General features: G+C 42.8%; 1 protein-coding gene and 1 pseudogene across 3 annotated transcripts; one reads left to right on the forward strand and one right to left on the reverse strand.

Annotated features, from left to right (window-relative positions):
- The first annotated feature begins 9,811 nt into the window (after positions 1–9,811).
- On the forward strand, positions 9,812–21,861 carry NDUFV3 (NADH:ubiquinone oxidoreductase subunit V3). 3 transcript variants are annotated; one of them, XR_004989405.2, is made up of 5 exons: positions 9,812–9,966; positions 11,268–11,388; positions 18,562–19,653; positions 20,459–20,849; positions 21,606–21,759. XR_004989405.2 is itself a non-coding variant. In XM_036446711.2 (4 exons), the coding sequence occupies exons 1-4, from the start codon at positions 9,919–9,921 to the stop codon at positions 21,791–21,793; spliced, it is 1,449 nt and encodes a 482-aa protein (XP_036302604.1). In that variant the 5' UTR covers positions 9,812–9,918; the 3' UTR covers positions 21,794–21,861. The 3 variants fall into 3 exon arrangements, 2 of the variants coding, with proteins under 2 accessions (XP_036302604.1, XP_036302605.1); XM_036446711.2 differs by lacking the exon at positions 20,459–20,849 and having other exon boundaries at positions 21,606–21,861; XM_036446712.2 differs by lacking the exons at positions 18,562–19,653; positions 20,459–20,849 and having other exon boundaries at positions 21,606–21,861.
- On the reverse strand, positions 13,402–15,382 carry LOC118723620 (annotated as a pseudogene).
- Positions 21,862–26,076: the final 4,215 nt, after the last annotated feature.

Here is a 26,076-nt window from a genome sequence, read left to right on the forward strand (position 1 = left end):
CTGAGTTACCTTCTCTCCCAGGAAGGGCGCACAAGCTCCTTCCGGCTCAGAGGGCCGTTCTGTGCTCCCGGCACGTACCGAGTTTTGGCTCCTGGCGTCTGCATCCAGGTAGGAAGGCGGCATCTGGACCTTGCTGAGCACCTTGAAGCGCGTCTTCAGGGCGTACGTGAGTTCGGGCAAGCTCAGAGCCTCCACGTCCTCGGCCAGCGGCTGCACCAGGCCGGCGAGCACCTGCTTATTTATCTGCTATGTTAACTTATTAAGCTTAATAAGTTAAGCTTAATGGGATGGCTCATCTCTATTCCATCTGGCCCCTTGTCCCCCAGAAGGGTAATGGATATAGTGTGCATGGTATTTATCTGCTATTTTAACTTATTAAGCTTAGAGCACTAGTTAAGTATACAATTTTACCTATAGGTTCCCAAAAATTCTAGTTTAGCACTTCTTAGTTGGGAATCCAGGAATCTGTAGTTTAACAACTCCACCGGGTGATTCTCATCATGAGAGAAGTTTGGCAAACACTGCTCTAGGCGATTCAGGGTCTGTCTAGGGGGAATACACAGCACACGCGATAACGCTTGCTTGATGTTGGTCTTTTCCTTTAGACCCAGTAGGCCGGCTCTGAATCCTAATCATGCACCATGAAACCACACGAGGTCTGGCCCACAGGACACGGGGCAGTGCATACATGAAAACTGAGAGACCTGTGCTTGGCCGTCAGATGTAAGCACAACTCAATCATTTGGATCTTTTTGAGATGCGAAGTCACTTGCCTCACACTTTCACTTCTTGCAGTACTTATGCAAACAAGATTGTTTGCCTCAAGAGCTGTTTTCTTATCAAATTCCGTGATAACCCATATCTTGCTTTTTAATTTTAATCAAGTCTGAATTGAAATGTTTTTTGGATTTTTTTTTTTTTTTGGTTTTTTAAAATATATTTTATTGATATTTAACAGAGAGGAAGGGAGAGAGATAGAGAGCTAGAAACGTCGATGAGAGAGAAACATCCACCAGCTGCCTTTTTGCACACCCTCTACTGGGGATGTGCCCGCAACCAATGTACATGCCCTGGACAGGAATCGAACCTGGGACCTTTCAGTCTGCAGACCGATGCTCTACCACTGAGCCAAACCGGTTTCGGCTGAATTGAAATGTTTTTAAGCTAAGTCTTATTTTCATAATCTTTCCTTTTTTATGTCTCTTCTGGTACTACTTTTTTTGTTGTGAGCTATTAGATATTAACGTTTGCCTGCAAAAGTATTGTTTAAGAGGATTTCATCATCATTAGTCATATATAAGTAAACTATAAATGTCATCATTATTATGATGCGTTGATATTTTACTATCTAATTATCTTAGCATATTACCCAAAACTCATAACTTGAATTTCAGTTCTATGTAATTTGTCTATTTTTTAATTTCTTAATATGGCTAGTTCAATTATCACCAAGTTTTCAATTCTATGAAATTTTAAAAGCAATTAGGGTATGTTAATCATTTACAGCTTTGATAAAAATGGAGAATGACTTGGTTTCATACCTTCTCTCTTGGTGATTGTTAGGTCGCCGAAGGAGAACACAGGAGGCCAGAGTGGTGAGGGATTAGGAATTTATTTTATTCCATCAGCCCCCAGTGATGGGAGTCAGCGGCTCTTAAAGGATTTTTGGCGGTCGTTTTTCTGGGTGGAGACTTCTTTGTGCATACTCGGAGGAAGATAATGGACTGTGGTCACCGCAAGTGAAATGTGATCAAAAGTCCATAGTGAAATGACCTGAAAAGTCAGTCCCCAAGAGGAGGGGTATCAATTCAATTGCTCCATCAAACCTAACAGTATTTTTCTCAAAGAAGGTAGTTGTGTTATTAGTAGTTCTATCTGCTCTCCACTGCCATAACAATGCATGGCAAACACAAAATCCTGTGACCAAAAACAGCATTCACTTAGCTCGATTCTGTGGGTTGGCTGTCTAAGCTGCACTTAGCTGGGTGGTTCTTCTGGTGTTGAATGAGCCGTGCTCTGTGCCTCTGGCCAACCACCTAGCTGGAAGAGAACGAGCTGTTTTGAATGGCCTGGGATGGCTCATCTCTATTCCATCTGGCCCCTTGTCCCCCAGAAGGGCAATGGATATAGTGTGCCTGGTAAGCAGAATCAGGAAAAAGCCCACAAACCTCATGAGATCCAGGCAGAACTAGTGCACTTTTGACATAGTCTATTGACCATAAAAAACAAGTCACAGGGGCATTAGGATCCCAGGATGGGGTAATAAACTGGCCCTCCTGACGAGCGGTGCAGCAAAGTCACATACAAAGGGCCTGAGCAAAGGAGCTGGTGAAACATTGAGGGCATTTTTTAGAGTCCTATCTGCCACAGTCCATCCTCTGGCCCCAGTGATTCATATCTATTCACCTGGAGAGCACGTACCTCCTCCGAACACCCCCACAAGTCCCCTCCAACCCAACATCAGGCTCAAAGACCAGGGTCTTGGGATCTGCACTAGGTTGGCTGTGGCGCCTCAGGTGCAGCTAGCTCCTCTGGATCCAGAGACCCACAAATTAAAAGACTGAGTTATCTCCCCTGCACAGCCACCCTGCCCAGTGAGCTGGGGAAGGAAGGATAACCACAGGAAACACTTCCCTCTGGAAAGGGGAAGCCCGGGATACACCCAGCAATCCCTTGTCTACAGCAATTCGGAAACCCACAGGGAACTGTCTGCAGGCCGCCCAGGAGTGGGAAGTATTCCTGGATGAGGTGAGACATTCCCATCCTGACTCTTGCCTCTGCCCTCTGGGATATCCCTCCTCTTCCAGAACTTTCTTGGTCACTTTGAAAAACATCCCCTTTGAGCAATTCTCTTGAACTTTGGCTGCCCTAGCAAGTTGAGAGCCCAGAGGCCTCTTTTCACTTGGAACTTCCCAGTGCCTTTGAGCCAGCAGGTGTGCTTTGTTCAATACAACTCCCATAAAAACATTGTGGAGCCCAACTAGTGTGGTTCAGTGGTTTAGCATCTACCTATGAACCAGGAGGGCATGGTTAGATTCCCTGTCAAGGCGCATGCTTGGATTGTGGGCTCGATCCCCAGTGGGGGTGTGCAGAAGGCAGCTGATTAGTGATTCTCATCATTGATGTTTCTCTCTCGTCGATGTTTCTAGCTCTCTATCCCTCTCCCTTACTCTATGTAAAAAAAAATCAATAAAATATATATTTTAAAAATATGAGGGTAAGAGGAACAGTTTGACCACCCCTCCCATAAGGCCCAACTTAGGGCCAAGAGAGACCTTTTAAGCCATGATTTCTCCCACAGGAGAAAGTGAGAGCACTTGAGTGAGCACCCAGCTTCCCCAGCTGTGCCAGACGCTGCTAAGGAGTCTATTTCTCTCTTGTCCCGACCAGAGTAAGGCTGGGAGAGCAGGAGATAGAATTCTCAGATGAACTTAATGGGACATCAACACTGCTAAATGCAGCACAGACTCTATCAAGAATCCTGCCCCTGACCGGCTAGAGTGACCCGCAGAATCCACAACTGGCCCACAGGCACCCAGCACACCACACACCTCATCCACCTCATCCACACACACTTCTACCCTTTGAGCAGCTCCCTGTGTGTTCCCAGTGGTGGTGAGAGCCAGTTTGGGCAAAGGAATAGTGAGCACACACACGAGGGGGGGCGGGATGGGGGGACATCTATGGGCCAAGGAGAGACAATAAACTTGAGTTGTAGCGCCACTTTTAGAAAACAAAGGGAGTGTCAGTACCCACCTTTTTTGCATTGCAGGATGCAGAAAAGGCATGGAGCTTAGGAATTCTACCACAAGAGGGAGCAAGAAACGTGAAGCAAATGTATCCACAGAAGGTCTGAAAGACAGCATCCCTAGCTGGGCTAATGGAAGGTGCTTCTCTCCCAGAGGCAGTTAGCAAGGATTGAGGGGGTGTACTGCTACTTCAAATGTGAAGACAGCAACACAAGACTTCAAAGAACATGAAAAATCCAGGAAACAGGATATCTCCAACAGATCACAATAATCTTCAAGTAACTCATCTCAAAGACAATGGAGATCTTGCAAGTTACCAGATAAAGAATTCAAAATAGCTGTTTTAAGGACTCTTAATAAACTGCAAGAAAGCAAAGAAGGACAATTCAATGAAATCAGTAAAATAATGCATTAAAAAATGAGAAGTTTAACAAAGTTAAAAATCATTTTAAAAAAAGAATCAAAGAAAATTCTGGAGCCTAAGAACACTATGAATAAATTTAAAAAAAAAAAAAAGGCAATAGAGAGCATTAACAACAGAATGGATTCAACAGAAGAATCTGTGAGTTAGAAGACAGAAACTTTGAAATATTCCAGTTGGAAGAGAACAAAGAAAAAAGAAAGCCTAGGTGATCTATGAAATACTAACAAAAAGAACAATTTGCAAATTATTGCAGGTTCAGAAGGAGAAAAGAGAAAAAAAGGGGCAGAACACTTATTTAAATAAATATTAACTGGGAACTCCCCAAGTCAGGGGAGAGATTTGGACATCCAAGTTCATGAAGCTCATAACTCACCAAACAAATTCAAGGAGATCCTCTCAAACACACATAACAATAAAGATAAAGTAAGAGATCCCTGGCTAGTTTATCTCAGTGGATAGAGCGTCAGCCTGCAGACTGAAAGGTCCCAGGTTCAATTCCAGTCAAGGGCACATACCCTGGGTTGCAGGCTCCATCCCCAATAGAAGGCATGCAGGAGGCAGCTGATCAATGATTATCTCTTATCATTGATGTTTCTATCTCTCTCTAACTCTCCCTTCCTCTCTGAAATCAATAAAGATATATTTTTAAATGCATTATGAAGTATTTTATACATGTCAAATATATATAAGTAAGAAACAAACACTCATGTATCTACAACACACCTAAAAAAAGAAAGATTACTAATGGAGCTGAAGTCCAAGGCTCCCTTCCATGTGGCTCTCACCCCAATCCACCCCCCACCACCCGTCCTACAGAGGGAGCCATTATCCTATTCTTGTGGGTGGCCTGTCTTTCTTATTAATGAGTAAGAAAGTCTTTATGTACTCTGGATACTAATTCTTTTTTTTATTATGAATTATTTATGAATTAAATAATTTCCTACTTTGTCTTTCTTAAAACTTTCCATAGTGCCTTTTGTAAACAAAAAGTTTAATGTCATTAAATAACTTGGAATGTCCTAGGCCACAGCACGTGTGTGTGTGTGTGTGTGTGTGTGTGTGTTTAACATCAAATTCAAAAGAGAGTAGGCCTGTAGACATTTCCCCTGCCAGTGCCCAGGCTGAGGCAGACACATATCCTGTGACCTGTTTTTGCTAGCAGGTGGCTTTGCCCAGGTTTACCTTGTCAGTGAGGCGCAGCTCTGCTAGGGCTGCCTCTGCTTTTCAGCCCACTCCAAAGGGTTCACAGGCTCCACGTCTTGTCTTCTCTTCTGATCTCACTTAAAACATGGGGCGGGCTTACTGAGATCTGCAAATGCTCCCTGGGTGGTGCGGTGGGCTTCTTGTGTTTTCTTTCTTCTGGTGTTTTTGTTTGTTTGTTTGTCTGTCCCTGGAGAACACTTCTATGGCCCAAGACATCCCAAACTATGAGAAAATGATCACATGAGACCAAGATGGGCATCACTCAGAAGAGCCTGGAGAACACGAAAAGCAAATCCACGTGAGAGGAACCCAGGCTGAGGAATTCCCACAGTTAGGAGCCCAGAAAGACATGAACTTCAAGGACATCACTGCACAGTGGTCATGAACAAGCACCAGCAGACAACAGGAAACAGAACTGGATGTGTGAGCAGAACTGATTTGAATTATATTTGTAGCATTTTGCCCAGGATTGCTAAATGTTCTGTAGCCCAAGGGTTTTTCACAATACCTAATGGCCCAATGCTGCCAGGAAGAGAAGTCATTACATGTGTTTTCAATCACAGTGTTAGGTACTCCCGTTTCACTTTAATTTTCCTTATTTCCTTAATTTTTCTTCGCAAAAATATTTTTTAATTTACTTTTTCTGTATGCTGAGCTACTTATTTTTATTCTTTTATTAAAAAGAAAATTATCATCCCTGGCCAGGTATCTCAGTTGGTTAGAACATTGTCACAATATGCCAAGGTTGTGGGTTCGATCTCTAGTCAGGGCACATACCAGAAGTAATCAATAAATACATAAATAAATGGAACAACAAATTGATGTCTCTTTCTCTATCTCTTTCCCCCTTCCTCTCTCTCTCTCTAAAATCCATAAGTAATGTCTTAAATAAAAGCAAAGAAAATTGTCTTACTAATTTAGAAAAGCATAATATATAAGGCATCCTAAACAATATTTTATTTTATTAAACAAATAGTTTATTTTATTTTTCTTTTTAATACATTTTATTGATTTTCTAAGGGAGAGAGACAGAGAGCAAGAAACATCTATGAGAGAGAAACATCGATCAGCTACCGCCTGCACACCCCCCACTGAGGATGTGCCCACAACCAAGGCACAACCAGAATCAAACCTGGGACCCTCCAGTCCGCAGGCCAATGCTCCATCCACTGAGCCAAACTGGTTTCAGCCTAAACAATATTTTAAAACCAGTGTAACTGAATGCTCTTTAAAAACAATCTTAATTTACAATGCATAATTAAATTGTGTTAATTTACCTAGGAGAGTGGCATAATACATTCTTTTGGGGGCTTACATATTAGACAAGACTAAAGCTGGACTCGTGTGGCTCAGTGGTTGAGCATGACCCAGGAGCCAGGAGGTCACAGTTCCCCTCCCAGTTAAGGCACATGCCTGGGTTTGGGGCTCAATCCCCAATAGGGATTGTGCAGGAGACAGCTGATCTATGTTTCTCTCTCATCATCGATGTTTCTCTCCCTCTCTCCCTCTTTTTCCCTTTCTCTCTTTTTAATCAATTAAAAAGAAGAAGAAGAATGCAGAGTTAGAATGCAGAGCTAGGGTGTGCAGATGGCGTGATATTGGAGAATTTTTGTTTTCTTCTTTGACCCCAACACCTTTGAGTTCACAGTTTGGGTCCAAGTAATGCTACAGTTATCTAGTAAGTACTATTTTTAAAATTTAATTTTTCCTTAGGAGACATCTAGTAGTTTCTATAAAACTATAGGTGATTAATAAAAGAACAGGGACAAATGTAAGTTTCAAAATAGAAAGCTGAAGCAAGAGGCAAGCAGTGTTTGAGAACAAAGGCTAGAGCACATATAAAATAATAAAATAAAATAAAATAAAAAACAAAGGCTAGCTAATCAAGAAGCACTGACTGAGGCAGAAACCTAAATTGTGTTCCAATAATGGGACTGAAGGCAAGAGGTTTTTATGAGGAAAAGCAGGGAAATCATTACGTGAAAGAAGGAAGGAATTTGTATTGCCGTTAACAAGCTAAGTTATTCTTTAGCTCCATGTGGCTGCTTACTAATTCTATAGAATGTCTTTATTTTTAGTCCTATAGTCAAGGGTGTTTCCTGTTAGCTGTACAACTGTTTGGAAGGTAATGCTGCTCCGGCCCAGGCCAAAGGTTATTTTGCCAAGTTTGAAAGTTCAAGGAGTAAGACATGCAGATGGGACTGGAATTGCTGCCCGGCTCCACTTGTGCCAACTTTTCACAAGGTTTTATCTAAAAATGCGGGGTTAGGACTTGGTAGAGCTCCAAGCAGAGGTGATAGATGCCTGCAGGAAGAGTTTGGACAGAGAATTAACAGTTGGAGGACCAACCCCAGAGAATTAACAGTTGGAGAACCAACCCCTGCTACCAGCAAACTCTAGGCTAGTTTCTTAGCTGATTGGAAAATATGTCTAGTCCCCTCTCCACAATCTTTAAATCACCAGCCCTTTCTAGCCTCTGCGTCTTTGTTTTTTTTTTCCGGCAGCACTTTATATTTGCTTCTTTTTCCCCAAAATATATTTTATTGATTTCAGAGACACAGGGAGAGGGAGAGAGAGAAACATCAATGATGAGAGAGAATCATAGATCGGCTGCCTCCTGCAGGCCCCCCACTGGGGATGGAACCTGAAACCTGGGCACGTGCCTTTGACCAGAATCAAACCTGGGACCCCTCAGTCCATAGGCCAACACTCTATCCACTGAGCCAAACCAGATAGGGCTATGTTGGCTTCTTACACTTGGCTCTGTTTTCTATTCTTTTTGGCCAAATGCAGTGCAGACTAGTAATGACCTCCCCACCTGACTGCACTAGGTTCCCAGTAGATCCTGTGCCCTCCAGGCTTAGGCATTGGTCATATATGCAGCCATAATTACCTTCACATGCATAGTTATGTTGGTTCTTTGAAAACCATTAAGATGACATCTCCCTACTCACTGGGTCTCTTCTTCCCCAGAGCTCCCCTCAACCATATCTGTCCCCCTCCTCAAATCACTGGCTGGTGATCACACCCCATCTCACTGGGGGAGGTCTTTTCACTTCGTTTGTTCTTGAATCTTAAGACACCAGCCAGATGTCTACCGTTAGCTGATTGAGCCTGCTATTGAGGCTCCAAATCCTGTGAAGAGAGAAAGGAAGAGGGAGATAGAAACATCAATGAGATAGAATCATTGATTCATTGCCTCCTGCACGCTCCCCTTCTGGGGATCGAACCTGGAACCGAAGCATGTGTCCTGACTGGGATTTGAACCTTGACCTTCTTCACCTTCAATTTTCTTAACCACTTGTAAAAAAGCACACTTCACAAAGACAAGCGTGAAGTTTCCCCTGGGACAACAAAGTGAATTTGGTTTGAGCAAAGGATAATTATTCTGTTAGCATGTGGGCTTTTTTTTTTTTTTTTTTTTTCTTCTCCCTGTAGGGATGTTAGTGGGACAAGGGTCTCAAGGTCTGGGCAGTTGTAAAGGTTATTACTAAATGTTATTCTTGCTAAATGTTAAAATGTAATACAGCATTTTGCAGGCCAGCTGTAAACAGGATAGGCTTGACAGGAACCCCAAACGGGATGCATGTAGCCAACTGTAAAGAAGAAATCAATGTGTAATTAAGCAAATGTGTATATAAGCAATGGTTAACTTGGATGAAATACTTTAAGGGCACTGGGCATAGAAAGGAGCAGGGGCGGGAAGACATGGTCAATAGGGAAGGAAGCCGATTACTAACTACATTTACTCCACGATTATGTCTGACTCCGGGGAAAATTTACATTGGAAGCTATAAACATCCAGGTAGAATAAACTTGCATTCCTGATCTGCCTGGATCCGGTATTAGTGTTGTCACGGGCCAAAAGCGCGCTCACAGTCCGGCCTGAGAGAGCCCAGTACAAAGGGCAGTGAACAGAGGTGACCACAGAAGACTGCGCCGATGGGAGGACGGAGTCTGATCCGGTGGCCGCGGAGGGAGGCTGGGCACGGGGTGCGGTTTGCACTTAATGTGCAGAAGGGCTTCAAGTCCACCAAGGCCAGAAAAGCTCCCTCGGAACGTGATCCGCACACAACGACAGGAGGCGTGCCTGGCAATAAGCACAGTGAGGTCCCTGCGCCCCAGCTGCTGCTTCACCCGGGTCCGGGAGAAACACCAGCCGGCGACCCACGAACCCACTGGAGAACAATCTCCAGGCATCCGGCGGAGAGCCGGGAGCAGCTGGGGTGCGCGCTCGGGACCACGCCCCTGCCCGGCCCCGCCCCCTGTCCTCTCTCGTGATTGGTGCCCAGGGAGCATGTACTCAATGGTGCGCGCGCAGCGGCTGCTTCCCCTCCAGTCCATGGCTGGGATTGGTGCCCTCAGCTCAAGGGGCGGGCTTTCAGGTGAAGGTGCGCGCGCAGCGGCTGCTTCCCCTCCCTTCCCTGCCTGGGATTGGTGCCCTTGGCTCAAGAGGCGGGCTTCCAGGTGAGGGTGCGCGCGCAGTGGTTGCGTTAATCCGGATGCGACCTCCTCCGGCCGGCGGGGCTCGGAGTCACCGCGATGGCGGCCTTCGTTCTGCTGCGGCAAGGGCGAGCCGGGGCGCTGAAGGTAAAAGGGAGCCGGGCGGTGCCTGGGAGCCCACACAGGGCCGGGGCGAGGAGCGCGGCCCTAGCGGCCACTTCTGGCCGCCGTGGGAGACGCTGACCGGCTTCCCGGTGGAGGGGAGAGCGCCTGGCCCGCGCTGCAGCCGGGGTGGGGGCCGGCGAATGGACCCCCGAAGCCGGCCGGGCTCCCGGGGAAGCTCCGTTGTGCGGGGCTCCCGGGCGGCGTGCGCCTCCGTGCGCTGTCAGGGCCGCCCCGGACCGCGTCTGTACTTACTGGACCAGGAGGAGAAGTGAGGGACTCCTGGGTGTCTAGGTGACCTGGTCACTAAGCAGTTACTCAGAAGCCAGCTAACGGTACCTCGCGCGTGGAAAGAAAGAAAGAAGGGTTTGCTTTCTCCACATGTAAAAACAGGCCACTTCACTCTATTGAAAATGTGAAGAGGTTCTTATTGCCAAAGCAGTAACTATTCATTTGAAGTACAGATGGGAAATCTGTTGTCAAAAGAGTCTGCTATTTACACCTTGACATATCTAGTGGCAAATAAGCTTTTCTGCTTTCATATACACACGTGGGTAAAAAGTTATAAACAAAAAATAGTTTATCCCTCAGATGTACACCTCTGTTCTGTGTGGAGCATCTAACACAGTGCCCACCACGTAGTAATAGTAAATAATATGCTGAGTAAAACAACAGTTTATAAAGTGCTTTCCTCTTATGATATATTGTAAACAATTTTGTAGCAATTATTAATGTATTGATAGATAATTTTTCAAGTACCCAAATGCTAATAGTGCGTGTTCTTGAACTCGTGTTTTTCTCCTCTTGCGGTTTTTTTGATGTTTTATAATCGTTATAAATATGCCATGTGAGTGCAAAGCAAAGCATTTATATGTAGTAATAATACACAATCTTTATATGTAGTAATAATTGTAAATACTAAAATAGTCTTAATTTTTTTTTTTGAATTTTTACATTACAGTTTACTTTCAATATTATTTTGTATTGGTTTCAGGTATACAACATAGCAGTTAGGCAGTGATATACTTTACAAAGTGTTCCCTGATATTTTCACCTGGCACCATACAAAGTTATTGCAATATTACTATGTTCCCTGTGCTGTACTTTATATTCCCTTGACTATTTTGTAACTTCCAATTTGTACCTCTCAGTCCCTTCACTTCTTTCACTTAGTCCTCCAACCCCACTTCCCTCTGGCAATTACCAGTTTTCTCTGTGTCTGAGTCTGTTTTAATTTTGTTTGTTCTTCAGATTCCTGAAATTATCCTTATTAATTCTTTTGTCAGACTCTGCTTCTAGACGGACCAGTGTTTCGAGGTCTCGCGTCTACAGCTGCTCTCTCTGCAGAATCAGGAAAGAGTGACAAGGGAGTGCCACCAAATTCCAAGAAGCAAATTCCACCCAAAAGTAAGATCTTAATGGTGGTCATGGGGGGGAAAGAATGCAAATAAATCAGTCAGCTTTCCAGGAATAAAAAAGAGTTTTACTGGCTACATAATTTACGATTGTTCGTTCCAGCCGCATCCAGTTTATAATCAGACTTAAGATCTGTAACAGATTTTAGACCAAACACATCAGAATTGTAACAGTCTTTTACTCAACATTTAGGCCTGAACTGGTTCTGTCTGTGTTTACTAAATGATATGTAGCAGCGGGATGCAGAGTATAAAGGCTCTGGGTATTCAGATGGGCCTGATACAGACCCCGTACTCCTGTGAGGTGGCCATAAACCCCACTTTGCTTTTATTTCCCTGATGGTGACTTTTTTCAGTGTTTTGAGACTCCTCTGTAGTCTGCCAAGCTTTGCTCAGCCACAGTCCAGGACTGCAGGCATCAACATTTTGTGACTGTGAAGAGAGTTAAGAGGAGGCACCATTTTTCATCATATGACTGACTTTGATTGAGTATGATGTCTGCTTTGTTTTGAGCTCTTTCTATAGTCATTTTGACTATGGCACCAGTTTTTACTTTACTTTTCCCTGGATACCTATGTAGCAAATCCTCATTGAAGGAAAAGGGGAAATGTAACAGTATATGCTTTAAATACTTCTGGGAATTTTATGTTCTATTCCCCGCATTCATTTTTAATTGGTTATAATCCAGATTCACTGCATTTGGTCTTAACTGATGAAACTTTACTAAACTCTTAATATATATATATATATATATATATACACACACACACACACACACACACACACACACACACACACATATATATATATATATATATATATATGGTATCTGTAGTCTCTTGGCAAATCTTTTGTTTTCTTTTTTATTATTGGGGTAACATTGGTTAATAAAATTATATAGGTTTCGGGTATACAGTTCTATAATACAACATCTGTTACTGTGTATTCACCCCAAGTCAAATCTCCTTCCATTTATATCCCCTTACCCTCTTCCACCTCCCCCTCCCCCTTCCCCTCTGGGAATCACCATACTATTGTCTGTCTGTGAGGTTTTTTGTTTTTGTTGTTTAATCCCTTCACCCAGCCCAGAAACCCTCCTCCCCTCTGACAGCTGTCAGCCTGTTCTCTATCTATGAGTCTGTTTCTATTTCATTTATTAATTTTTTTGGCACATATTTAATATGTATGTGGAGTTTAGAATGATAATTTCAGTTTGTCTTATTTTCCTGAAAATACCATTTTCTCAGTTTAAACGTGTTTAGATTCTTTTGTTAGATCCCTCGTAGGTTTGCACACAAAAACATGAGTAGGTTGTAAGAGATTGGCCCTCTGTTGAAAGTGCCAACCTGCCAACTGCCTTTCACATGCCATTGACCTCAGCTAAGAAGACACCTTCCTGGTGGTGTCTTCGGCTCCTGTACACTGGAGGCCTTATTTTGACAGGAACATTATTTAATTCTGCCCTGTATCTGTTTCATTTTTAAATCCAGTGTTCTCTGTGTTTTTTTTAATCCATAAGTTTTAAAATAATTATTTTAAATAAGAACTTAATTTATCTTTGTGTGGACATAACCCTAATACCATTATCACACTTAAAACATGTTTATAAGAATGTCAGTCAAGCCCTAGCAGGCTTGGCTCAGTGGATGGAGCACCAACCTGCGGACTGCATGTTCCCGGGTTTGATTCTGGCCAAGGGCACATGCCTGTATTGAGGCCTGATCCCCAGTGGGAGCTGTGCAGGAGGCATCTGATCAATAATTGTCTCTCATCATTGATGTTTCTATTTCTCTCTCCTCCCTTCCTCTCTGAAATCAATAAAGAAATATATTTAGAAAAAAAAAAAAAGAAAAGAAAAAAGTATGTCAGTTAAATTCTGTGGGTGCCAAGCTTGTTTCTAACATTCTTTCATTGTTTACTGATGAATAACTAATTGAATTTCATTACTAACATTACCCTTGGCCTTGAAGAAATTTTATCTTTTTCTTTCTGGGCTTTTTCCCCCCTGTTTGGACAGTAAGTTTATTACTGTCTTTATCTGAAAGTATGCATAAAAAATTGTGGTTTGATTTATTAGCTCTCAGCAGCCCATTCCTGAGCTCTGAGGAAGCCTGCCTTCTGAGCTACCAAATCTTTTTTCTAGACACTTTGGAATGTCTAGAGACGTTTGGGAATGTCTTCTTTCTTAGGCCTCTTCCCATAGACAGGATTCTCGTATAGCAGCACAAGATTTCTCATACAGCTCCTTTGTGTCTGGAACTACATCGTTCTTTATGAACTTAGAGAGTTGTTTTTGGTAAGCATCTTTATCTTCTTCCATTAGGTAGCACATATAACCTACAGTGTTCTGACCTGTTATGTACTTCCACAATGAATCCCTTGCTTTCTGAATCATAACCAGGGAACCATTTAGTACAGTGCAGGATAGACAAGCCTCCATCCACAGCTCCCTTCAGGGCCCCAAAAACTTTATTGCCAGTAGTAGTTCCGACAAGCCCTGCATCCAAATAGCAGGTGAAGACACCAGATTGACCAGCGATGCTTTCCTCATTCTATTCACCTGTAGCCACCTCCACTTGGCCTTCATAGATCTTGCCCATACCAACTCTGTTGAGAAGCCTGCAGGCCAGTATAATATACTATAGCATAATGTCAGGCCAACCCTCACTCCATACTTTGGGAGCTCATGCGTATAAACTGCACAAACCATTCTGTCTCCTTCTATACAGGCCTAAGCAATCTGACAACTCATGTCTTTATTACACTGCTATCACCCTGCTTTGGGGTGTGTTCTGCTTATTTTTGTCCTGGACTGCCAAGCATTTATGGGCATAGTAATCGGTTTTTCCTTCTCATCACCGTCTAAATTTCACTTGGTATCTCTTGAAGTAGGCCTTATTTTTTTACAGCTTTAACAAACCCTGTTTTGCAGAAGAGAGATCCACATTCGTGGCTCTGAAATTTTATATATACAATCTTGCTCCATAAGCTTATGAAATTGGGTTATGGATTTTAAAGTATGGCAGACCCAAACATTCCCTTTTTATTTTTTATTTTTTTAAATATATTTTATTGATTTTCCACAGAGGGGAAGGGAGAGAGATAGAGAGCTAGAAACGTCAATGAGAGAGAAACATCGACCAGCTGCCTCCTGCACACCCTCCACTGGGGATGAGCCCGCAACCAAGGTACATGCCCTTGACCGGAATCGAACCTGGGATCTTCCAGTCCACAGACCGACGCTCTATCCACTGAGCCAAACTGGTTTCGGCCAAACATTCCCTTTTTACAAATAAGCTTCTGAATGTGAGCGGGAAAGAGATGCTTCTGTGACAGTTGGGGTGCAGTTATGAGAAGGGAACCCTTCGCTGGGATTGGCCTTGGCTTGTAGCTTTTGCCTCTGGATACCGCAGGCCCTGCAGGCCCCTGAGCCTCAGACCCTTCCTGCCTTAGTGGGGTCAGCGCATCCCAGAATTTAAAATACAGAGATCTCCATTTGAAGACAAAGAAAAAATGCTTCTGAATAGATGTGTGCAGGTGTCAGTGTTTCCCCAGAGCATCAGTGATTGGTAAGCATGAGACATAACCGCTTATCGCCCACAGGTGGCACACTGCCAGGCTAACCCCCTGCCAGTGGAGGGTGTGTTTTATTACATTTGTCTTTCAAGGAAAGTCACCGCCAAACTAAAACATTGTCAGCTCTGTTGGCATTCTGCTTCTAGACCAGGTGGGCACATAAGGCCTTGGAAATCTTTTGGTTTGGCCCTGCCAAAGCATTAGAGGTGAGCTAATTAAATGTTTGCCCAAATATAGCAGGCTCATTTTTAGGTTGATTGTTTTGTATGGCCCACGTGTGATGTTATACATATTCAAATGGCCCTTGGCAGCAAAATGCTTCTCCACCCCTCTGTAGACAAATCAGGGATTTCATGAAAACACAGTGAAGCCATCCTTACACTCAGAGTGTAGCCACTGTTCCTCTGCATGATGCCGCTGTGTCCCAGGAGCGTAGTTCCGCTCTACTGGATGCAGATTTGGTGTGAGCCTGGCACTTGGGTCCAGCACTTACTAGAGGCAGCCATAGACCATCGTGGCAGGCTTCCTTCTGAGTCACAAAGGATGTTGGCTGGGCTGCAGCGGGTCAGAAATGGACTCTCAGTAAAAAGCAGAATGCAGTAGTTTAGTCTATTAGCCTTCTCATGGATTCTCCCAACTTCTCACGAGAACTTTAAAGCATTCTTTCTTCGTATGGTGGAAGTTTCCTTTCCAAACAAAATTTTTAATTCTGTCATTGTTGATCTCATTTGAAATTTTCTTCCCATTTTTTAATAGTTGATGAATTAACCTATAATGCAATTTTGATAACTTATTTACAATTTTTAAAACCTCTATGACAAATTTTGGAAAATTTAGGTATAATTTTTCTACTCAAAGACCCTATCTAAGATATGCCTTATTTTAAATTACCTTTTTTTAAAAAACCCATTCCCTTTTCCACCCAATCCTCCCATTGTAACCTTCAGTTTGTTCTCCGGGAGTTTGTTTTGTTTTATTTGTTCATTTGTTTTTACATTCCATAGTATTTGTCTTTCTCTGACTTATTTCACTCAGCATAATACCCTTTAGGTCCATCCATGATGTTGCAAATGGCAAGGATTATTTTTCTTTTTTGAATTGTTGAGTAATATTTATATACCACATCTTTATTTATAATTGATGGACATCTAGGTTGCTTCCATATCTTAGCTATTTTAAATAATGCTGCAATATATCTTTTCGAATTAATGTTTCATCAGAAGTAGAACTGATGTTTTTATGGCAGCTCTATTTTTAATTTTTTTAGGAACTTTCATGCTGTTTTCCATAGTGGCTGTACCAATCTGCATTCCCAACAGCAGTGCACAAGGGTTCCCTTTTCTCTACATCCTCCCCAACATCTGTTCTCTCTCCCTCTCTCCTCTCCTTTTCTCCCTCTCTCTTTTTATCCTTACCCAAGGATATGCTTTTTTATTGATTTGAAACAGAAACAGAAACATCAGTCTGTTGCCTCCCGTAGGCTTCCCTGACCAGGGATCGAACTCCAAACCTAGTATGTGCCCTGACCAGGAATTGAACCCTCAACCTATTTGGTGTACAGGACAATGCTCCAACCAACCCAGCCAGGGCACTTGTTCCCTTTTGATAATAGCAGTTCTGACAGGTGTGAGATAGTATCTCGTAGTTTTGATTTACATTTACCTGCTGATTGGTGATGTTAAGCATCTTTTATATGAATATTGGCCATCTGTATATCCTCTTTAGAGTATCTGGTTAGGTCCTCAGCCCATTGTTTGGCGTTTCTTTTTTTCCTCGTTTTTAGAAAAGTTTTGCTCAGTGTAGAAGTGGATTAATGACACAGGTGAGAAGATTACTAGGATTAGGAGGCCAGCATATCTTGTTCATGGCCATTGGGCATACCTGAACTCTGGTTTGGAGAGACAAGGAGAAAGGGAGAGTTCAAGTGTGTATCCACTTCTTTGCCTCATTTTTATATTTGGCACGATCCCGGAGCTCTGTGTGCGTTCTGAGAGTTAACTGCATCAGCACTGCTCTGGGCGGTCAGGACGCAGGTTCTGCGCTGGCGCCTGGCCTCAGAATTAGCCGTGGCGTGAAGGAAGCGGTGCTGGAAGTGGAGGTGACGGCTCTAAACAGTCACCTACGCTCCAGTTCCGTCAGATCCTCTACATTGCCCATTAACCTCTGGCCCATTTCTGATTTGTTATTATTTCTGTTTTCTTTAATTATTTTCTCTCATTCTATTTTATATAAGTCCCTGAGCTCAGAAGACAATTAAAAACCTTTTGGATACTGGTTATATAGAAAAGCTAGGAATACAGTTTTTTCACTTTAGAGACATAAGATTGATATCTTTTTAGTATAAAATTGACTTCTAGACTTGAAAATCAAGACTGGATTTAGAGTTTGCTCATTTGTAATATTTCTTAAGTTTTTACTTTAGTTGAAAAGTAATTTTAATTTATAAAAACATGTCCTATATTTTTCTTTTAATCTGTATACTTACAAAAGATTTACCCCCTGAGAAAACTAAAAATAGCTCTAATGTACTGTGTAATTTCATTTTTCATAATTTACTTGACAAAATGTAAGACTTTTATGTTAGCGCTTACTGGATTTTTTGCAGTAAACCTGTTGCTTTCAATGATATATATATGTTATTTTAGACTTATGTGGTCTTATAATACTTTGCTTTCCTTAGCTAAAGAAATCCCCAAGTGGCTTATGATTTTGAAGGACTTCTCTTTCTTTAAGGGAAATTTCATTTGAACTACTTTATACCCTCCCTCTGTGTATGTGTGTCTGGTATTATGTGTGTGTGTATGTGTGTTTGTGTGTGTGTGTTTGTTTGTTTGTTTGTTTTATTAACCCTCACCAGAGGATATTTTTCTATTGATTTTTAGAGAGTGGAAAGGAAGGAGAGAGACAGAGAGATAAAAACATCGATGGGAGAGAGACGCATAGATTGGTTGCCTTCCGCACATGACTGGAGATCAAGCCAGTAACTGAGGTATGTGCCATTGATTGGAATCAAACCCAGGATCTTTCATTCTGTAAGCTGACACTCTATCCTCTGAGCCAAACCGGCTAGAGCATGATGTGTTTACCCCAAGCCCAAACCTGGCTTTTGTCTCTACTTTTGTTTTGCTATTTTGTTCAAAACGTTCAAGTTCATACAATATGGGTAACTTCTTTAATATATGAGAAGCACCAGTTTTTTTTAGGGTTTTAAGAAATTATACATTTGTAAAACTTCAACAGTCATCTGAAAGTATCTTTATATTATAGTTTAACCATCTTAAATTTGGATGAAATAGTTTAAAAATAATTACCAAAGAAGCTCTCTTGTGAAAAATGGAAACGTCCTGTTTTGAAAATCCCCATTTTTAAAATTTCCATTTACAAAAAAAAAAGCACCTACATTTCTTACTGTTCTCTCATGTGGTTTGGCTTTCACTTCCGAGTGGGTTCCCCTGAAATGTTTCTTGGGATTATTACATTGAAGATGTTATAAATGACAAGTTGGTATATGATGAAATGTCTGTGACATTGATGAATTTAGATTGTTTTACTAATTATTAAAAATAATCCTCTTTATGCCATTTCCTAGATGTAGTGGACCCAAAAGAGAGGGGCAAGCTACTAACCACTCCAACAGCAGCTGAGTTGTCTAAAAACTTAACTTCACCCAGTTCTTCCTCATCAGTTGTGAATCAAGGTGGGACGGTAGCTAGCCCTAACCCTGGTGACAACGTGCAATTTACAGATGACAGGGTTGCAAAGTTTTCATCAAGAAAGACTTTGGTAGAGTTTCCTGCAAAAGTTCCATCTTCATTCAGAAAACAGGGCTCCGATTCAGAAGCTCTTCAGAAGAGCAAGAGAGTGATGGACAGTTCATCTTCATCGTCATCTTCATCCAGCTCCTCTGATTCAGAGTCTGACGAGGAGAAAGATGGCTCAGCAGTTGGTTCTCAACTGGTGAGCAAAAGCAAAGGAAGGGTTTCAAAACCAGAGGCCTCCCCTTCCTTTGAGAATAGAGCCTCCAAAATTTCATTATCAGCAAAAGAGAAAACCAGGTCACCACAGCCACCACTGGACCTCCCCTTGCCAGAAAAGCCCCGTCAGGCAATGAAAGGGACCTCCTTTATGCCATTAAAGGACAAGAAAGATGAAGCAAAACCCACAGTACCCAAGTCACAAGGAGGTGAAGAGTTTATGAAGCAAAACGTAAAGGAAGAAAAACTGCAGAAAATAGTTAGCTCGAATAAAATAGATGAAAGCCAAAAGCCATTTGAAGGTAAAAAGATTCCATTTGACCATACGACATCAGGGTTATCTGCACAACCGAGTGGTGGCCCGGTGTCCACTCCATTGACAGAAGAACCCACCGCAGGAAGACGGCTGCAAGCAGCTCCTCCTGAGACCAGAGGAGGAAGCTTAGGAAAACCAGTCCCAAAGCCTGGTGGGGAGGTGCCCTTTTCCCCATTCAAAAAGGAAAGTTTGGGGAAGCAGCCGAAGGAAGGACCCTCAAAGGCTGACAAAGAGATGTTGGAAGATCGGGGACCAATGAAAAATTTGAAGCCAGTTCCTGTTCCTAATAAAGACGTTCTCCATGCAAAGACAACAGGACTAAAGCTTGAGGCAAAGGGTGAAACCATGGAAGACCCAGCAACCCAAGTGGGAGACCAGCAGGCCACACAGGGTACACCTTGATTGTTGAGAACTCTCCTTGTCCTTCGGGGGTGGTTAGACTGAAGAGCTAGGATATGAGGCATACTGTAATTAATCAGAGTCAGTAGGAGAAATATTGCCTATAACTCTCAGATAAGCAGAGGAGTCTATGAATTATGAATAATACATACCTTATAAACAAAACCCCCAAAATGTTTTACAAGGAAAGAGTAGGCCCTCGACACTCGTGGCTGCTCCTTGGCCAGTATAATTTTGAACGCTGGCAGTGTAACTCAGCACCCTTACCGGTGGAGGGTGAGCCAGTGTCCACTGCATGAACTCGCAGAGCAGCCCACTGAGGAAAGGGGAGTCCTGTTTAATGTGAAGGGCGGTGGTTACACTTGGTCTGATGGACTGCGTGAATCTTTCCACTGGACTCTTCCTTTTCTGCTTAATGAAAAAACAGTGGGCTGCTTTCCTTTTCCATGATCAATTTTATGACTGGCTTTTTTGATGCCACAGATTTTTAAAGGGAAACTGTTATTACATATTACCATTTACTTATACATTGAACTTCGTAAAATACAGTGCTTTAGGTAGGTCGTGGCAAAACAGGAAAGGAGGGCTCCAATTTTAGGGTCTGTGTCTCTTCAAGACACCTTTACAACGCATTACTAACAAACCCAGCTCCTTCCTGCCTGCTCTTCATACTTTTTAAAGAGTGTTCATTTTTTTCTGATTTATGTTACCTGGTCATTGTTATTGGTTGCGTTACGTTGACATAATTTACGTGTTTCCTTCCCTCCTTTTTCTCCGTTTGTCATTAATATGCAAAGTGCCAGCGCTTACCAGACTGCTCAGGACCTCAAGAACTGCATTGCCTAACGCTCCTGTTTCAGCCACTGTGTTGTAATGAGGAAAACCGAAACCTTCAGGAGGAAAGCACAATTTGGGGTTTTCAGATTGCAAATCTTTTTGAAAGACTTAGCTCCTAATTTTTCATGGATGTGTGGATTTTCAATATTCTCTTTGCCCTTTGGAGGTGAGCAATGCCGTCCAGGAGCGCAGGGGCTGTGTCTGTGCAGTGGACTGAATGTCCCTAAGTCCACCCGGCTCTGTGCCTTCCAAAGGGATCGGTTTTGATAAGTTTTCTGCACCCATGGTTACCTTCACTTTGAAGATGCCCCACACCACATCGAAGATACTCGACTCGTGGAGATTGGAAAGGTGTCACTCTTTCAGACATCATTTTTGCTTAATACAATTAAAAAAGGAAACCGAAACTTTTGTATGAATTCAAATAGTGGGAAAATGTATTTAACATTTTTGTGCAGCCCAGAGAGCTCCAGTGAGAACTTAACCCGGACCTTAGCCGACATCCCACGCAAGCTTGATCCTGCCACCATTCTGTCTTGCATTCCACCTTGCTGGCGAGCGATATTTCTTTTGCTTCAACCTCACACTTCTAATTTTAAGATTACCAAATATCTAGTGTATGGGTTTTAACTTTTTTCCACTTAAGGAAACAAAACTAAGTAATTTTAGTCTATGAATCTAAAAAGGGTTAAAACAGTTGGAGTTTAATTTTCTTGTATTCAGAGACTTAAAAGAGAGTCACTGCTTTTGAAAATTTTCTTCTGTAAATGTTTGTTTCTGTTTATTTCTAGTAGATCTTATAGTTTTCCCCTGCATCTTTATATGACCAAAGTCACACCTCCATAATTGTTCTACGTATTTTCAGAGTTCTGACAAGTCCAGGGCCTACAAGTACAAAAAGCAAGATGTTAAGACACATAATAGCTATTCCATTTCATAGGCTATATATTTTAGAATAGATTTTCAGCTAATCTCTTGATTTTGGTTTTGAAGATACTGTTGCTCTCATGGGCTTTCCTTTTCTAATTAACCATGTATAGCAGGTAGGGTTCTAACGAAGCTCTTTCCTCATTCGATATGCTCACTGTGCGTTTCCCCCACACACAGAGCCTGCACCAGCCGCCACTCCTGCCGCCGCTCCTGCCGCAGAGCCTCCTGAGCCGTTTGACAACACCACCTACAAGAACCTCCAGCATCATGACTACAACGTGTACACCTTCTTAGACGTGAACCTGGACCTCTCGAACCGGAGGTTGCCTCAGCCCTCTTCCGGCCGGGAGTCACCTCGCCACTGAGAGCTCAGTTTAATGATCACCCTTCGTTGTCCGCTGCTCTTGCCTGCAAAATAAAGTCTGCTCAAGTCGTAAGGCCTGGCGTGTCATTGGTTTCCCTCCTATGCCTTCACAGCGAATGGCGAACTAGCAGCACGACTGCTGATCATTTATTTATTTAGAATGTGTTTGAGAATTTTTCTTTAAAGCTCTGGTTCACTGAACACATCCATAAAATTAGAGAATGTGAATGCTTTCTAACTGTGTGGTTCTGTGTTGAGCCCCTCGGCAGTTCAGCGTTAATCTGGGTTACCAACTAACTAGGTGTTGACAAATGGAATGGCAGCTTCTAATTTTATAGACCCAGTTCTTAATAAATTTGGAGTAGGAATTTGCTAATTTTAACTACTGCATTGCAAAAAAATATTAAATTATGCCTTTTATTATCAGAAGAAACAATCCTTTTGTTCACTTGAATTAGGTATTTGATGTGAATTCAAGCTTTTAGTGGTGGGATCAGCTAGAGGAAATTTTATAGGATCCAGAAGCATCTTTGTTCCCAAGTGGCCACAACCGACACAGCTAAATTAGCTACGGTGGCTAAGTAACCTCCCATCCTTCAAAATGTTACATGCCTTGGGTGTGTGTCATGCAGTGTCTGCACCAGGCACCCTGTGGGGACAGAGTTAGACTGCTCTGAGACAGTAACAAATCTCCATAGAAGTGCTGCTGATTCAGAGCTGAGATAAAAGACAGCATCCAGTCCTTGGGGAACAAACAGCCTGACATGAAAAGTACACATACATGACAGTTTCATGATTGGCTTTGTTCTCAGAATCCCTTGTTTATGGGCTTCATTTCAAATGAATTCTGGTCCTTGGCCTCCAGTCAATTTAGCAAATACTGTGGGTTTGTAACTCATGATTCACATTCCTGTAATCCTACATTTTTTAAAATTAGTCCAAGTAAGAATACCAAAATTAAAAACAGTCTTGAAAACTAGTTCTAAGATTGTCTGCCTCAGATTTTCTTACCACCCAAGAGGCTTAGCAACTCAGCAAGTTTTCTAAGCACATTTTTTATTATAAAAGTACTAAAACCACATTACCAAAGGGAAGATGGAAAGTAGTAAGGTTACCTAAAATCCAATATGCTAACCCAGCCATTATTAACATTTTACATGTTTCCCCAGTGGTGGTGGTTTTAGTTAGATGTAATAGTGTATAATGTACATACAGTTTTCTTCCGTGCTGGCTTTTTTCATGTACAGTGGTGCCTCACACAACGAACTTAATTCGTTCCAGGAGCAAGTTTGTTATGCGAAAAGTTCGTTATGTGAAACGCGTTTTCCCATAACAATACATGTTAAAAAAAATAATTCGTTCTGTAGCATAAAATATGCTAAGATGACATAAAAAAAGATAAATTTTTTGTTATTTTTATTTAGATACATCTAAAAACATTTTTTTTTAAAAAAAAAAACACACATTTTTTTAATTTTAAGACAGACTAAGTAGAGTCTACCGAATCTTGCACATCTTCATCCATTTTCTGCTTTTTGGCCGATGGTTTCATGAAAAACCTGTCCAAAGTCGTTTGTTTTTCTCTTTTCTCCAACATCTGCCGGAAATAACGGACAAGAGTATCGGAGTAAGATCGTTGATCCTGTTTGCTTCAGCTGAATCCGGATAGTGGGCATTGGTAAACTCCTGAACTGCTTTCCATTTGACCAGGATGTTCTTGATGTCAGCAGTTGGGATTGGTTGATTGTTTGATTGTTGCTCCTCGTTATCAGATGACGCTTCCCTTTGAGCATTGTCCTGTTGCTGTGAAGTTCGTTGTGTGCAGCGTTCGCTGTGCGAGGCGTTCTTTATGCGAGGCACCACTGTAATAGCTTGCTCGTCAAAGTGACCCGCAAAACCCCTATAATGTGCTGGGGTCTCAGGATAGTAAGGGAAATAAAATATGAAGCCACAGAGTGTGTTTCCCTATACTGTTAATGCCAAAGACTCGAAAGTCTTTATATAAAAACTAGAGGCCTGGTTCACGAGATTCATGCACAGCAGGTAGGGAGGTCCCCTCAGCCTAGCCTGCACCCTCTCCAATCTGGGACCCCTAGGGGGATGTCCAACTGCTGGTTTAGGCCTGATCACTGGCAGTCGGACATCCCTCTCATAATCCAAGATCGCTGGTTTCTAACTGCTCATCTGCCTGCCTGCCTGATCACCCCTAACTGTCCCCCCCCACTTTTGCTGGCCTGATCACCCCCAACTGCATCTGCTTGCCGCCTGATCACACCTAACTACGCCCCCCCAACTGCCCCCCTGCCAACTGGTTACCCCTTGCCCCCCCCTTGCCAGCCTGGTCACCCCCAACTGCCCCCCAGCCAGCCTGGTTGACCCTGCAGCCTGCTGTTCAGTCATCCATCTGGTGGTTTTCAGTCATGACGGCCCCTGGATTTTTATATATTAGGATGAGTATGAGTATATTTCAATTTGTGTGAAGTTTTCCCTTGGAATCAGTCCTGTGGGGTTGATTTTCAGTCTCTCTGGGACTTTGGTCCCCTCTCCTCTGCCCACAGGAAAGGCTTGAAAAGCAACACCAGGCAGTGCCTGGCGGGTTTGCGTTTTACACCCATTGTCGCTAATGACTCCTTCATGCCCCATCTGGTGGCGGCAGGATGGTTGCCCACTGAGTGCAGTTTGCAATCTGTGTTATTTCCCGTGTTCTTGTTTGAGGAGTGCTGCCAGAAACAGCAGTGTGAATATAACTTGCTTTGTGCTTGGCATTGTCTCCTTAAGATGGATTTCCAGAAATAGATCTGGTGGATCACATGTGATTCGTGAACATTTGTCTTGCTTTTGTTTCTGTGAGATTTAAAAATATATATATTTGTAATGATTTCAGAGAGGAAGGGAGAGGGAGGGAGAAATTGAAACATCAATGATAAGAGATTCACTGATCGGCTGTGTCCTGCATGCCCCAGACTGGGGATCAAACCTGCAAACCAGGTGTGTGCCCTGACCAGGAACTGAACCGTGACCTCCTTGTTCAACGCTTGATGCTCAACCACTGAGCCACGCTGATGGCTCTGTGAGATTTTTTTCAACCAGTTTAATAGGTTTGAGCTAAATAAGGTAGGTAATTGTTTTATCTTCTATATTTTTCCTGTCACCTGCTCTCTGGATTCTTTCTGGACATTTGATCTCTTATACTTGTCAAATGCTCTGATGTTTACTGGCAGCTGGATAATAACTGAAAATGGCAGATGGCTGGGACGGGCATAGGGTAAAGGGCTCTCTGATTCTGCCTCCAGGCATGTGCTTTGTATTTTAATAGTTCTGTGCCCTGCCTGTCTCTAGCATTCAGAACCCGGGAAGCGCTCAGCAGCTCTCCACCCAGCACTGTCTGACCTGGCCCGTGCTGGCACCAGGAAGCAATCAGAGGCCTGTGGAATGAGCTCACCCACAGCACAGAGCTTACTGCACTCCACAGGATGCTTCAGGAGAGAGAAATGCTACTAAATCAGTCTGTCCTGTGGAAGCAGGGAATGGCGAACTTTTTTAGGCTTTGCCACATACCTACAGTCAGTGTTGCACAGACTTCTTTTTTAACCCTTTAAAAACATTAAAATCACTGTTAGCTTGTGTGCCTTATTCAGGGAGGAATCAGTCGTGGACCTCAGTATTAAAAGGCTCGCCATATGCCAAAACCAGTTTGGCTCAGTGGATAGAGCATCGGCCTGTGGACTGAAGGGTCCCGGTCAAGGGCATGTACCTTGGTTGCGGGCACATCCCCAGTAGGGAGTGTGCAAGAGGCAGCTGATCAATATTTCTAACTCTATCCCTCTCTCTTCCTCTCTGTAAAAAAAAAATCAATAAAATAAATAAATAAATAAACAAACAAACAAATAAATAAGTAAAGGGCTCGCTGTAGATCACTGAATGGAACAAAAGGGCTGGCCAGAGAGAAGACTCAATAAGGGGTGTGTTCTAGGCGTCCAGCCTCCCTGGTTCTACCTCCTCTCCCTGGCCCTCTGGCCCTTTTCCCTTCTCTTGCCCTTATTCCAGAAGGGACCTGAAATACCACCAGGGTGTCAAAAATTAACAGCTAAAGCAATGTTTCTTCTGGAGCAATTTTCACTCTTATGGGCCTGTGATCAACATTACTGTGTCTCCTCAGTCAGGCCTAGTCTGGGACTGTGGGCTCAGAGATGATAAATAAAGATACTGCCTCTGGGGAAGGGAGGGAAGCTGGTGAAAAGCACCGGGAGGTAAGGTGCCATATCCAGTGACGGCGGGTGATAA

The sequence above is a fragment of the Pipistrellus kuhlii genome, unplaced genomic scaffold (assembly GCF_014108245.1).
Source record: "Pipistrellus kuhlii isolate mPipKuh1 unplaced genomic scaffold, mPipKuh1.p scaffold_m20_p_2, whole genome shotgun sequence".
Lineage (NCBI taxonomy): Eukaryota > Metazoa > Chordata > Mammalia > Chiroptera > Vespertilionidae > Pipistrellus > Pipistrellus kuhlii.

What these genes read in the sequence shown, in the direction of transcription:
- NDUFV3 (XM_036446711.2), top strand. Translation starts at nt 9,919, where the DNA reads ATGGCGGCCTTCGTTCTGCTGCGGCAAGGGCGAGCCGGGGCGCTGAAG. An exon ending in GAAGCAAATTCCACCCAAAA is followed by an intron (nt 11,389 to 18,561) that starts GTAAGATCTTAA and finishes GCCATTTCCTAG; the next exon opens with ATGTAGTGGACCCAAAAGAG. An exon ending in AGACCAGCAGGCCACACAGG is followed by an intron (nt 19,654 to 21,605) that starts GTACACCTTGAT and finishes CCCCACACACAG; the next exon opens with AGCCTGCACCAGCCGCCACT.